Here is a 13,622-nt window from a genome sequence, read left to right as displayed (position 1 = left end):
TATATATATATATATATATATATATATATATAGTTATTTGACACAGTAGTTTGTCTTGAAAGAGTCCTGTTGTCTTGTCTTATTTTATTTTTAACTCAACCTAAACTCTTCACTAAACAAAGTTCATAATTATTTTGTGTTTTGTTTCCAGATTACATTAATTCTGCTTAAAGTGCACAAAATTAACACTTTCACACGAATAGGATCAGATTCTGGTTTGCACTCATCATTGCACTACTTAGAACAGAGTGGCTACATCTACACGAGATGTAGTCATTTTGTACTTGTGTATACTTGACAAGTACCAAATGGCTTTTAGGTGACGCTGACTGTGCAGTAGCTAGTTACTGACATAGCTCACGGGTCCTCACTGAACCACATCCCTGTCCCACTGTTCAAATCCTGCGTTGCCACAGGATCTTAACATTTTCTAAGTGTTTTAAGTATGAGCAGTTTCCATGATGTTCTAACAAATGCCACAGCTGGGAGAATCACAGAGCCCTAACTGGCTCCTCTGAGATCTCCTGTCCTCTCCCCTGAGCAGCTGCAGTGGAAAATCTGCCCATTATATTCAGTCACATAAATAGGCCCATTGATTTCTGTGGGACTACTTGTGTGAGTAAAGATAACTCCCAAGAAAGAGACTTGGCAGGATTGGACCATCTATTTCATTTTTGTCAACCCTGAACATTCACAGATCATGAGCCAGGGCCTCCAGAAACCATTAAAATGATTTGATAGTAAATAGCTTAAATTTCATGAGACTTTAATAAGAAATGTGTTATTTTTATCTTTTGTTGTTTGAAGGTGTAGTGTTTATGTATTTAAGATTTCTAGCCATTATTCTAATGCAAGAAGTGTGCTCAAAAAATGATAGCTTTAATTCACACTTGACCCCGAGAGCTGAGGCCTTTATGAGAAACACCAGATATTAATCGCATGATAAAAATCTTGGTTGCTGGCAACACTTAATTTGTATAGCTGTTTTGGTTTAATCCTTTCCTAAAACAAAATTCCAACTTTATTTCAGTCAATGTGCTGTAGCTCTGAAAAATGTGATGCATTTCAGAAGCTTATAAGCATTATTTAAAAGCATAGAATGCTGCCATCCTTCCATGATTGCATATCTCTAGATCCATGTTCTTTCTCTGCATTTGCTTGTGGCTTCCCCAATGTAGGCAATAGTTTAATTTCTCAATTTTTTTTTATTACTGTAAAATGGGCAAATCTTCACTGGCTACAATCTTAGACCAGATCTTGCATTAATTTCATGAACATAAACCATGGCTGACCCTCAGTTGAGAGAGCTTATATGTCTGAGGATACTTGGATGGGTAGCCATCAAGAAGCTGTCTGCATGACTCTTTGCTTTTCAGTTTGCAGACAAGGTTCTTTTGGGTAGATATAATATCTTTTACTAGACCAGCTAAATAATAAAAGATATCACATCTGCCCAAAGAACCTTGTCTATATATGTCCTTAGACCAACATAACTGTAACCAACAACCTACTTTTCAATTTTACTTTTCAGTTAGATTATAGACCTTATAGATCCCAAAATCCTGCACCTGGGTCCCACTCTCAGTGCTTTTTAGAATACCTAGACTGTTAAACCAAAGCTGCCTAGTCCAAAAAGTTTCGGAACCCCTGATCTAAAACATTCATCTAGCCATGAGAATTCTCAAGTCAGTAACATTTTGATTAGCCTAGAGCCTGTGTCCTGCTAATCCCCGGCTTTGACTTGATTTTAAGGGACCCTATCTCAAGAGAATTTGTAAAACAGTTATATAAAAGCTGAAACCTCAAAATCCCAACTCTGAAAAGGCATAAACAATTTAGCTCCGATTCTGTGACATTCAAGAGGGTATTAAATGCTACAGTAGTGAAGGTATTAAAGTGCTAAGATGCTATTTAAAAAATATAGACTATGCCGTTGCAGTTATTTTGTGGTGTGAAAACAAGGATTGCTTCTATCAGCGAGAGAACAGGCATGTATATACACTACATCCCCAGATCTTGCCGGATTCCCCTACTCTTGCATTGTTTTGTAACATGACCATTATCCATCCCTCTCTTATCCTATGTACCTAGGCTAGCAGCATTTCAGTCATGGGTAAAATGATTAGTGTATGTGCATAGATTTTAACGCATTAAAATTCATCAGACTAGTATAGAAATGTAAGACGAGAATTATTTCTCTAACAGATGTTCACAGATTTTGGGGGTTGTCCATGGATTTTAAGTACCATCTTCCTGCTTGCTTTGTGTCTAGAGGGGTAGGGTAACTACATTCATTTTATCCTCCTAGCCTCTGCCAAGGAAACAATTCAGAGGAAAATCTGAGAGGGCTTCAAATAGTCAATGGAAAATACTGTAGGTTTGGGTCTTTCTTTGGTACCTTTTAATTTCTGTGAGCAATACTTTAATTTTTTCCCACAGATGTGCTTTGCAAATTCTTAATGGCCCTTCTGCATATGGAATTTTTAATAATTCTTATCAGAATGGGATATTTGGTGATTCAGTGATGTAGAAAATATAAACTTTGGAGTGGGAGTGCAACAATCTCAGTTTACTCCTATTTGTCGTCTTTTAAATATTTTTAGGTATTTACAACATTACAGTAGAATAGCATACCTAAAAATTGTAGGAGTTTGGAATGTTCAGTAACTATTTAGATCATAAGTTTGTATTGATCTCTTAATATAAAAAGTATTTTAACACAATAGTTATTAACACAATGCATTAATCACGTTTCATTAACTTGAAGCCTAGTGGTGTGTATATGTTCTTTTATAGGGGGTTTTTTCAATAATTTTTGGTGAATGTATCTTTAAATGCCAAGATGATGTTTTTCAAAAAATAAAAGTGTAGGATAATTAATACAGGTTGTCATAATTCTGAGTGCAATTTTGGTTACTTATTTAGTTTATTAAATATCTTGACTCTCAAATTCTGGTTTGGATGTTTAATCAATATAGAAATACGTAGATACAAGCAAATATTCTGATCATATCTTGTCAGCAGTCATTGGTGGTATTATCTTCCCCAAAAGTTGTTTGCTTTTGTTGTTTCTAATTTTCATGCAGTGCACTTAAGGTTATATGTATTTTATGTACACATTGGTAAATGATACTAGTTTTCAAGTTACACTGTAATTCTTTTTTCATATGTTTGTTTTAACTTGGGGTGGGGTGGAAATGGGAGTGCCAAGCCTACTATACATTGCATACACTCAGGAGTGGAGCCCGATGTTCTATTCCCTTTTATTTTTAAATTTGTAGGTTGGAGCTTTGCAAGCTCTTATAGATAGCTCTCCTAATACATGTTTTTCCTAACCTGAAACTCTTGTGTAGTTTCTGATCACTTCTTTGTAAATAAAGATCCTGTGTCATTCTAAATAGTGTATATATACCCAGTGGTTTAGTCTAATATCTACCAGGGACTAGGATGAAACCATTATATTGATTTATTTATGTTCTAAAAAATAACTTGTCAAATCGAGTATAATACACTAGTCAGACTTCTGTTGTATTGGAATGGAAATCTCTTTATTCTCATTGGCAGTGGTGTTGCCCTGAGACTACTTGGTAGCTATGTAACAGTGTACTAAGACTTGACAATGCATAATACTTCTAGTATGTTATTTAATGCATAGTCCTCTTTATTGTAGAAAAAGCTGCAGCAGCCAATGAAGATGAAGTACAAAAAGCAGATGTATCATCTACAGGTCAGAGTGTCATTGACAAGGATGCACTTGGACCAATGATGCTTGAGGTAATGGGCACAATTTCCATTGTACTGTATTTGAATTAATTTTGCTACCTATAATAACAAAATGAGTGTCTTGGAATGAAAAAAGCAAAGTGGGGCTGACTCTGAAATGAATGGTCAAGTAGTATGGTTTTAATAAATGCCATCATGGTGTTATTATGCTGTTTCCCATAGGTTATTGCTTGTTATTCCCATAGGTTACTGGGGGGTGAGGGGAATAAACACCTCTTGTTTATTCCAAGAGCAGTAAGATTAGAATAGCATTGATTATATATTTAATTGCTGGAATTTTTCATAGTATTTATGTTTCAGCTTTTTAGGAAATGTCTTTATTTCTGCGTGTTTATATGTACGTAGTTTATACACTGTGAAACCTGAGAGATTTGGAGCACTCAGATGTATACTAGTATTGATTTATGCATGTACACCGTGTAGGAGTGCATCCTCTTAAACTGTACATCATTGCCACAGTCTTAATAACTTTTGCCATTACATTATAGGGAGTATGATTATTTTCCCTGCAGAATGCTAAACAAATCACTTGTGAGAATTCTTCAGGATAAAACTTTTGGTTAGCTTAGCATGGTTAAAAGCTCTAGCTCTTAAAATGAGCCATTGATATCATTGTTATGTATTGTGTAGATGCATCATCTGGGATGCTAATATATTATGTTACCATCGCATACTCTCTGTGGCACTGATATTTTATCTGTTAGCTCTGTTGCAAACAGTTAATACCCATTCTGACTGTAGACTTTATCTCTAAGGATAGATAAACATTGGTTTAGGTAAAACAAAAAAAGAGTTCTGAGTCCAGCTGGAGGAGCCAAGTTTGACAGATCTAAATTATGCTATTATTCCCAAAACATAGCAGGAGCCTGGCTATAAACTGTTATAACTATACCAATTGTATATATTTGAACTGCTTTCCATGATTCATTAGATAAAAACACAAACAGTTGATATTGTTCTTTGCACTGCACATGGATAAATGCCCTAAAAATACTCCAAAACTAAAAAGGTTAGAACTATTTGTTCATCAGAGTTGTCCTTTGGAAAGCTAGTTCATTAATTTAATTAAATAAACACTATAATTAATATTTATTAAACATGCTCACTGAACTGAATGTTGGGGGGGTTGCTAACTATTGGAGTTAAGCCTCATAACTCTTATATTGTTGGATAAAATTCTAATCTCGTATATCTGTTAATTTGATTATAAGAATCTGTCTTAATCACATGGATTTAAAAAAAAAGAAATTATGCTAAAAAGACATTAAGACTAAAAAAACTACCTTCTCCTATTGTGTGTAAATTGTAATAAATATGGTAGGTAAAATACCTGCTTATTAGCCAACCATTAATTTATTAAGGTTTAGTTTCTTTTCTCCTCTACTTCAAAATATGTTTTGTTCAAGCCCTTGTGCAACAGACATATAAAAGATTGCACAGTTGTTAAGCATTCACTGTGTAAAGACTACAGATATAGTCTGTGCTTCTGTGTAAGGAAATATGATTTGGTCTTTTCCATCTCTTTATGTACCTCAGTCTTGATACGTCCACATTTTTTTCTTTTGCCAAGTAAGGAAAATAATGGATGTACCAGTGGACTTGGTGCTAGTTACTCTATTTTTTTTTAGGAACTTTATTATCTGTATCTAGTAAAGAATATAATTTAGATGTCCTCGTGTTTTCCTGTTGAAGAAAGTGAGTCGAGTTCATAATAATCACTGGTTTTGGTGGGACATTTCAGCCAGATACAGATGTTACACTTTTACCTGTGTAGGTGATCAGAAACCAGTCGGTACCCATAATAGAACTGAAGTTTGGCACGCGTAGACTAGTTTAAAAATGGTGGAACCCAGTCTAAGATATGCCCCCACCACCAAGGGGCAAATGTGTGTTCTGTTCACCGCTGGTCTAAACTACGCCACTTAGAGAAAACGGTGTAACTTAGGTTGATTCTGCCTTTGGCTTTCTTTAATGTCTGTACCTAGCCTTCCTGTCTAAATGTGAAGAAGACAGAGAGACAGTAATGAACAGAAACTCAGAACCCAACTTTCTCTGTTCCATTGTGTCCTCTGAAAGAAGTTCTGTTCTTTTTTTCTCCCCTCTGATTACATTGTCTCTAGCAATGACAGAGGGGAGAAGTTGTCAGAGCTATGCCCCTGAAGGAAGGGATGTTGGTTTTCATTATTGTTTCAGCTGTCTGTCCTGTTGGAATACATCTGGAGAAACAATAAGAAATGAGTAGTACCAAAGTGGAAGCCTCAGTAAATTTTAAATGGCTTGATCCATAAGTTGGCTTGACAGCTTACTGGTTGCTGTAAAGGGCAGCTGAATGTGCCTTTTGCTTCAGAACAGTAGGAGATTGGGGTGCTGCAAATAGGACATGCTCAGTTCCTGCACTCCTACCAGCCTCTAACGACTCTCTTGGTCAACTCCAAAAGCTCTGAAGAAGTTGCCTCTAGCAGTCCTTTGCCAAGAAAGCAACTACAATAGGAAGCTTTTGGTTGTGGAAGATATAGCAGAAAAAACTGCTGAAAGTCATTAAAGCACCGATCAACTTGAGACACCTACCTGACATGTGAAAAATCTGCCTTATGTAGCATGAACATAAGTGCATGAGGACATTCTTCCACACCAATGATGTCAACAAATGATTTGCTGTTAGGATTCAAGTCTGAATAAATTAAAACTTGTAATAGATATAGGTTATAAATTAAGTGGTCAACTTCTAAAAAAGGAAATAAAATGGAGGCAAATGTTCACAAACAGCAAAAAAACTATAAAGAAACAGGAAAAAAGCAACAGAAATATTTCTTTTTTTAAAAAAAGTGAGGCTTAAATTGTGACAGTTGACAAAACAAAAGTGGATCTGAAGTATTTCAGTGCTGAAAAAGGTAGAGGCAATTTATGTGTATGTATAAATGGGTACATATATTTTTATAATTTAAAAATTGCCAGTGATTAATTTGAGAACTCAGTTGTTATGCTGTGCTTTCTTTTACCCTCCTTATTTCTGTTTTTCCAGTTTTTTTATATTTTAAGCTGTCTCTGTGCAATCTCAAACATATATTTTGAATATTTTATAGTCTAAATAAAATATTTTTTCCTTTAATGTCCTATAAGATTCAATATTGGATTATGTAGATGTATTATGGATCTGCTAGCAGCTCAGTGGTATGCAGTATTTTTAATGTGTTTCTACAGTCTGAGTGGACTAAATGTGCATATTAGGGAGCCCATGGGTCCTGTATTATATAGGCTGAACCATGTGAAAAAAGCACCCATGGGTTTCATATATAGTATTTGGTATAACAGTGCTCCTAAGAACTAGTTTGTAGCATACTTTAGACAGGTAGATAATTAGTCTGGATTCCTGAAAAAGTCATGGGTAACCATTATGTTCTATCAACAGTGTGCTTTTTTCTTTACTATAGGCATAACATTTGCACTTCCAAATCAAAATGCAAACTAACTAGTTTTTTGATGATTTTCATACACTGTTCTGAAAAGGTTAATAAATCAGGCAAAGTGGGAAAAGTTCTGTTAGCTGATAATAGAATGCTTGGACCCAGTAGCTGTGATACTTTCAATTTTAAACCTGCATCCCTTATCTGTGTGTTATAAAAATTAAACAGAGAGGCTTTGAGTTATTCCTAGGCACTTATGCAGTATTATGTTTGCATCTTAAGACCAAATACCGCTGGGAAACAACACCGTGATTTTATTTTTTCATGGGAATCTCTTGTGGAGACATGTTTTTCCTGATGGGGAGAAACAAAACATAATATTTGGCATATGTTTCAAAAGGTGGATAGGAGATAGTTTTTTAAAAAGTCCTATAATTCAGCTGTCACAAATTATAAAGATAAAGAAATTCAGTGCACGGTAGACTTTAAGATGCTTTCTTCTTCTGACTTTAAGTACTGACTTCATACTAGCCTACTATTAATATGAAATCTACATCTCTGACAATAGTATTATACTTTGAATAGGATTTGATTATATAAAATTTCTTATTCTTTTCACATTTTATTATGAAGACAAGGGCTTGGGGGGGTGGCAGGAACAGGAACAGTGAAGACATCTGTCCTTCAAAGAAGAGTATTGTTTTCTATGTGTGTTTTATTAATCTGAGTATGGCTTTTCTCTCTATTCTAGGCCCTAGATGGGTTCTTCTTTGTAGTGAACCTGGAAGGCAATGTTGTGTTTGTTTCTGAGAATGTGACACAGTACCTAAGGTACAACCAAGAAGAGCTGATGAACACAAGTGTGTACAGCATCCTGCATGTAGGGGACCACAATGAATTTGTCAGAAATCTGCTGCCAAAATCTTTAGGTACATTGAATTCCCTCAAAAAAAAAAAATACCATTGCTTATTTGCATATAACTTTGGTTTCTTAAGTTAATGTTTTAATTACTTCAGCAGATATCACCCCATTACTTAAATCTTTGTCATATGCACTGTATTTACTGTCAGTATATCTAATGGCTATGTGATAATTGATTGTTTCTGAAATACATCCTCCTTTTGTCTCTTCATTTTGGTTTAGCTTTTGTTCAAAGTTGCTCATAGCAACTGGCACATGTGATTGACATTATTATAAGCTCTTTAGAGTGAATCTTTATATTCCCTGTGAGTTCTCCTTCCTCCCACATCTAGTCTGGATATTGTAAGAAATTATACATAATATAAAAGGAGAAAGGACTTTTTTTCCATAGGACAGACTGTCGTGTTAGAAATTTCATTTTGTTATTTTTTTCCCCAAGTGTTTATCCCATTCTTTTAAACAAAAATAAAGCAATTGTATTAGTTGCACCTCTGTTATAGTCATACTTTATTTCTTCTAATGTTATCTTTTTAATTTTTTGATCAAACCTGTTAAAGAAGAAAAAATGTTACATTTTCGAATGGCTAAGAAATACAAGTTACTGCATTGTTCATGTCTGCCTTTTCTTTGCCTTCTCTGTGTATTTATTACCCATTATAAAGGGTTGAGCAGGATTATACATGCTATTTTATTATGGCCTCATTAGTGCTTTATGCAGTGTTACAGTAATTTACTCTGATTTATACCCTGTATCTGTATGCATCCTAGGCTTTTGTTTCCTTTGGTTTTACTTGTCTTAAGTACTCTGGACAGGGCTAGTTTTATTATCCTCTTCCTGTAGTCTTTTGTGTTGTAGCTTAAGATATTTGTTTTATTTTGGCTTGCCCTGCATTTATGTTTTCATCAAGTTAACTTTTTCTCTAATCATGTCCCTAATCTGTCCAAGCTCTTAGTGAATAATATTTTCAATATTATTTATTTTCTATTATAATAGCCAACTGTTTCCAGACTTAAATGGGCTAACATTGCCATACTGCACATTCTTTTTTCCAGGCCTTAGCATAGAAGACCTGGAAATATGATAAATTAACTTAATTTGATTTACATTGGTTTTGTACATGGCTGCAACGCAGAAAGGACAGATGACCAGTTACCTTGGCGTAGCTGCTGCAGAGTAGGTGGCTTACCACTAGGTGGCAGGAATGATGGGAATAGCCTGTTTTCTTTGAGCGGTTCCAGGATAACTGTGGGCATGTGACGCATCTGAAATATTTTCAAATCTGTTTTGTCCTGGGGTAGCTCCACATCAGATTCTAGTAAGTTGCCAGAATTGGGATCTGCACTATGTGTAAACTCCTTTTCCCTCCCACATTAGTATAAAGATGGTTTACACCGGGGTAAATGTGTCCTCTATTCCAGCTCCTCTAGTTGGAATTGGGAGAAGTATCAGTGAGAGGATCGATTATTATGCTCTATCACTTTGTTTGGTAATTAGGACTCTGCACTGCTATACTGCTATTCTAATCAAGATGCCTAATCAAGTAAAAGACAAGGCAGCTGAACTAGAGATTGTCATTCAGTTTAAATTATGAGAATTTTTTCTAAATTACTTTCCACAAGCCAGCTCATGTTCTTATATCAAAATTGTACTACATACTAAATGACATTATAAATAAAGTACCATAATTAATTTTAGGTTTAAACTGTGCTTGGAATGAACACCTCTGAGAATAACCTTACACTGTATTTTTTACTTTACTCAGTGAATGGGGGACCTTGGTCTGGTGAAGCTGCTAGGCGCAACAGTCATACCTTTAATTGTCGGATGCTGGTAAAACCTTCAACTGATTCTGAAGAAGGCCATGATAACCAGGAAGCACATCAAAAATATGAAACTATGCAGTGCTTTGCTGTTTCTCAACCAAAGTCCATCAAGGAGGACGGTGAAGGTAAAGTGAGAATACCTACTAGACTTGCTCACTTCTGTGGCGTTCTAATTTTCTTCTTCCAGTACCAATCCAAATACTTGTGAGCTGAGTTGCATGGAAATCAAGATACAGTAGTTTCAGAGCAGTGGAGAGACTTTTTCCCCTCTTTCATTTGTGAGTTTTCATTCTTTCATTAAGCTGGGTGAGGGTTTTTTCCTCTTAATTTGTGCATGTGTGTGTGGTACACCAGCCTTCACACAACTTATTCAGGTACATTGGTATAAATTAGGAGTGACTTTATATGTCAGTTTGCTCACTCTGGATTTATGCCAGCATAACTATAAGAAAAATGTGGCCCAGTGGTAACAGAATTTCATGTGGCAACTTCCAAGTTATCAGAACATGAAAACTGTTGTGGTTTACCATTTCCTTTGCCACTTACTTCTTCACTAGTTAAATTTTCTCATATGCAGTTTAAGCTCTCAGATCACTCAAAAAGCATTTACTATGAAATTTCCTCCTCAAGAAGGGCAAGTACTTTAGATACATTTTGAAGGAATGCAGTTCAGAAATTAAAATGTAAGAATTGTGCTATTTACTCATGCAATATGTTGTTTTCTATTAATTATCTGAAAAGCTGTTGAGCTGCAGATATATGCATAAACATGGAAAAATATGCAAATAAATGCAGCAATTTATTTGCATGTGCCACCTGTTATGGACCATGGTCTTCTGTCTTTTAAATGAAAGAATTAAGAAAATGTCCATAAATACCCTGATATGGGGCTGGTATAAAGTAATACAACAGAATCCTCCCAGAGATTTTCTTGACAAAAAAAATCCCTCCCCCTGGACTTTTAGTTTAATTGAAGACCAGTGTAAGCCCTGTCAGTGCTATCCATCTCTGCTTTGATGAGTACTTACACATGGAGCTGAATCCAAAATGAAATGCAAGCAGAGGTGAGAGGTGTAGCATGGCAACTCTGCACCTGGGGCATCCATGAATTGTGGGGCAGTGCTGGCTGCAATGCTATGGCTATTTCTGAGCTCGCCCCACAAAGGTAGTGCTCATGGTTCCTGCCCTGGTCAGCCTCCCTCAGTCATGCAACTGCATGCAAAACTTAACTATTCTATTTTGTTCCTTAAAAACATGTTTGCCTGCTCAGCTTCCCTACTTCCAAAGTTTCTGACATATTACTGTTTCGTTTAAGATTTGCAGTCATGCTTGATTTGTGTGGCAAGAAGAGTCCCAGTGAAGGAAAGGCCACTTCCCTCATCAGAGAATTTTACTACTCGCCAAGACCTACAAGGTATCATGAAAACAAAACTTCTCTCTCTCAATTTGCTGTTTTCCATGGGTTTTTTAAAAAAGAGAAAATAACTGTAATGTTGCTTTTGTTTAATGCAGGTAAGATAACATCACTGGACACTAGCACCATGAGAGCAGCCATGAAGCCTGGCTGGGAGGATTTGGTGAGAAGGTGCATTCAAAGATTCCATGCACAGCATGAGGGAGAGATATCATTTGCCAAAAGGCATCACCAAGAAGGTTTGATTTTCTAATTTTAATATTTTTTAATCTTTGAACTCTTTGTTGGTTTATCCATTGGTCATGCTCTGTTTACATAATGTCCACATGGGCTAAGCAAGGGCTATTGAAGACCCCTCTATCTAAAGCCAATATCCCCAGTGAACAGTATACTTTTCTCTAGTTGGATTGTGCATCACTTTCCTTTTTCTCATTCTTACCATGCTTGTTGCTGCTCTATGATAAATTAAGTGGGTGCCTTATGGCATGCTCATCAGTCACTTGCTTTTATATCTTCAAACCTTTGTGATGTTATTAGTGAGAAGGTGGGCTACGACTTCCTTGTTTACAGAAAGCTTTTACTACAGCATTGTCCAGTTCATTGAAACAATTCAAGATGTTTATTTCACTTCTCTCCAAAAAAAAAAATACTCTTGCACTCTTGGTTCACTGTGATTTACTGAAGCTTCAGCACCGATGTCTAGTGAAAGCTGTGTGACAGTGAGGGTAGACCATCATCTAGTGGAAAATAACATTAGAATATCCACAAAGTCAAGAACATAGACAATAAGGAAGGTAGGATGCAGGATAGTGTAGTGCAGTGGAAAGGCTCTTAATGGAATTCATGGCAGAGGCTAGGGCTTGGGGTACTTTTTCTCCTAGGTACCATCTATGCAGATTCTAATCACAGGTCAGAATCAGGTTACTTGTGTTAGTAGTTCTTTATTCCACAAGTATTCCTGTTGAAACACAATTTCCAGTAAAATTTATAGCCAACATTTAAGTTAAAATGAATGTCTGAAGTGTCTCCTTTGCAAGGAGAGACTCCTTGCAGGAGAAAGATGCTACTAAGCGTGTACCAACTCCCATTTCCTTTGTACTTTACAAAAGGAAACCCCATGTCAACTGCTTTAAGGTTTTTGCTGTGATTTGCGTACCGAAGTGAAACAAGGGACATCTAAAGTCAATCCTGCACAGGTATAACTTCTGGCCAGGCTCAACAAAAGAGCTGTATGTTCAGTATCTCAGTTGCAAGCCTTGCAAACTGATCTTGATGCCAAATGCAAAGTATGGCCGGTTTGGTTAAAATGGACCTCTTTTGTATTGGCTGCAATGGGGAAAAAAGCATTTCCTGAAGAGGAATACAGAAAGTTTCTTGTTAGTTTAAAGAATTACTAAAAAAAAAAAATAATCTAAGTAGAGATTTCACTTTTATCTTACTGGCATGGAGTGCTCAAACTTCTTGGTGTGATATATGCTAAGGCTAGTACTGTGGACCTTCTGCTACCCAAAGAGTATCCTGAAACAAGGGCATATGTTAAAGTCAAATTCTGCTTTGTGTTGTTTTGTAGATCTAGGTTTTTATCGTGTTGTTCTTACGCCTGTATATTTTTACTCTACACAAACTCTGGTTGTTTAACTTGTGTGTCCAATTTTCTCATTGCCTAAAAAATGCTGTAAAATAGGGGTAGGCAATAACTTTGGCTGGAGGGCTGCTTACTGAGTTCTGGCAAGCCATTAAGGGCCACATGGGTAGCCCCGCACTCTGACAGATGCCCCACCCCGTGGTCGCCATCATGTGACTGGAAGTCCTGTCCCCTAACCCTTGACCTTTGCTACCAGAAGCCCCTCCCCTTGCCCCCCAGAAGTACTGCTTTCAGCAAGGGGTTTTGCCATCTCAGAACCATAACAATTCCAAATTATATTCTAAAAATCAAACATCTACAACATTCATTAATTTGATTTCAAAATATATTTTTGTCCTTGTTTACATATGTTTCTGTAGGGTACACAGAGGTGATTTGTATCTAATAGCATAAAATGAAGTCTTACTTGTATTTTGGGGAGTGGGTATAGGTTTGTGGGGGGCTGTGGGTGTGTGGGTATGTGGGGTCTGGGGAAGGATGTGAGTGTGTCTGTAGGGGGTGGATAGATGTGGGGAGTGTGAGATGAGGGAGCATGTGGGGTGTGAGTGGGTATGGGGTTTGTGGAGAGCTGTGTGTGGGGAGAGGGTGGCTGGGGTGTGTGGGGGGGTGTAGGGGTCTCTGTGTGTGGCA

General features: G+C 36.6%; 1 protein-coding gene across 4 annotated transcripts in view; it reads left to right on the top strand.

The window, feature by feature from the left end:
* NCOA2 (nuclear receptor coactivator 2) overlaps positions 1–13,622 on the top strand; it is a 328,149-nt gene that overhangs the window by 232,686 nt on the left and 81,841 nt on the right. For all 4 annotated transcript variants that reach the window (XR_002099516.1, XM_019527776.1, XM_019527778.1 and 1 more), the window contains 5 exons: positions 3,671–3,774; positions 7,939–8,116; positions 9,873–10,058; positions 11,249–11,347; positions 11,446–11,586. Coding sequence is in view for 3 of the 4 variants with exons in the window: in XM_019527776.1 (XP_019383321.1) it covers positions 3,671–3,774; positions 7,939–8,116; positions 9,873–10,058; positions 11,249–11,347; positions 11,446–11,586 (708 nt within the window). In the remaining variant the exon portion in view is untranslated. The remainder of the gene's footprint in view (positions 1–3,670; positions 3,775–7,938; positions 8,117–9,872; positions 10,059–11,248; positions 11,348–11,445; positions 11,587–13,622) is intronic.

Source organism: Gavialis gangeticus, unplaced genomic scaffold, assembly GCF_001723915.1.
Source record: "Gavialis gangeticus isolate Ggan-Ray unplaced genomic scaffold, GavGan_comp1, whole genome shotgun sequence".
NCBI classification, from domain to species: Eukaryota; Metazoa; Chordata; order Crocodylia; family Gavialidae; genus Gavialis; species Gavialis gangeticus.
The sequence above is the reverse complement of the archived record's forward strand: the minus strand, read 5'-3'. Positions and strand labels throughout refer to the sequence as shown.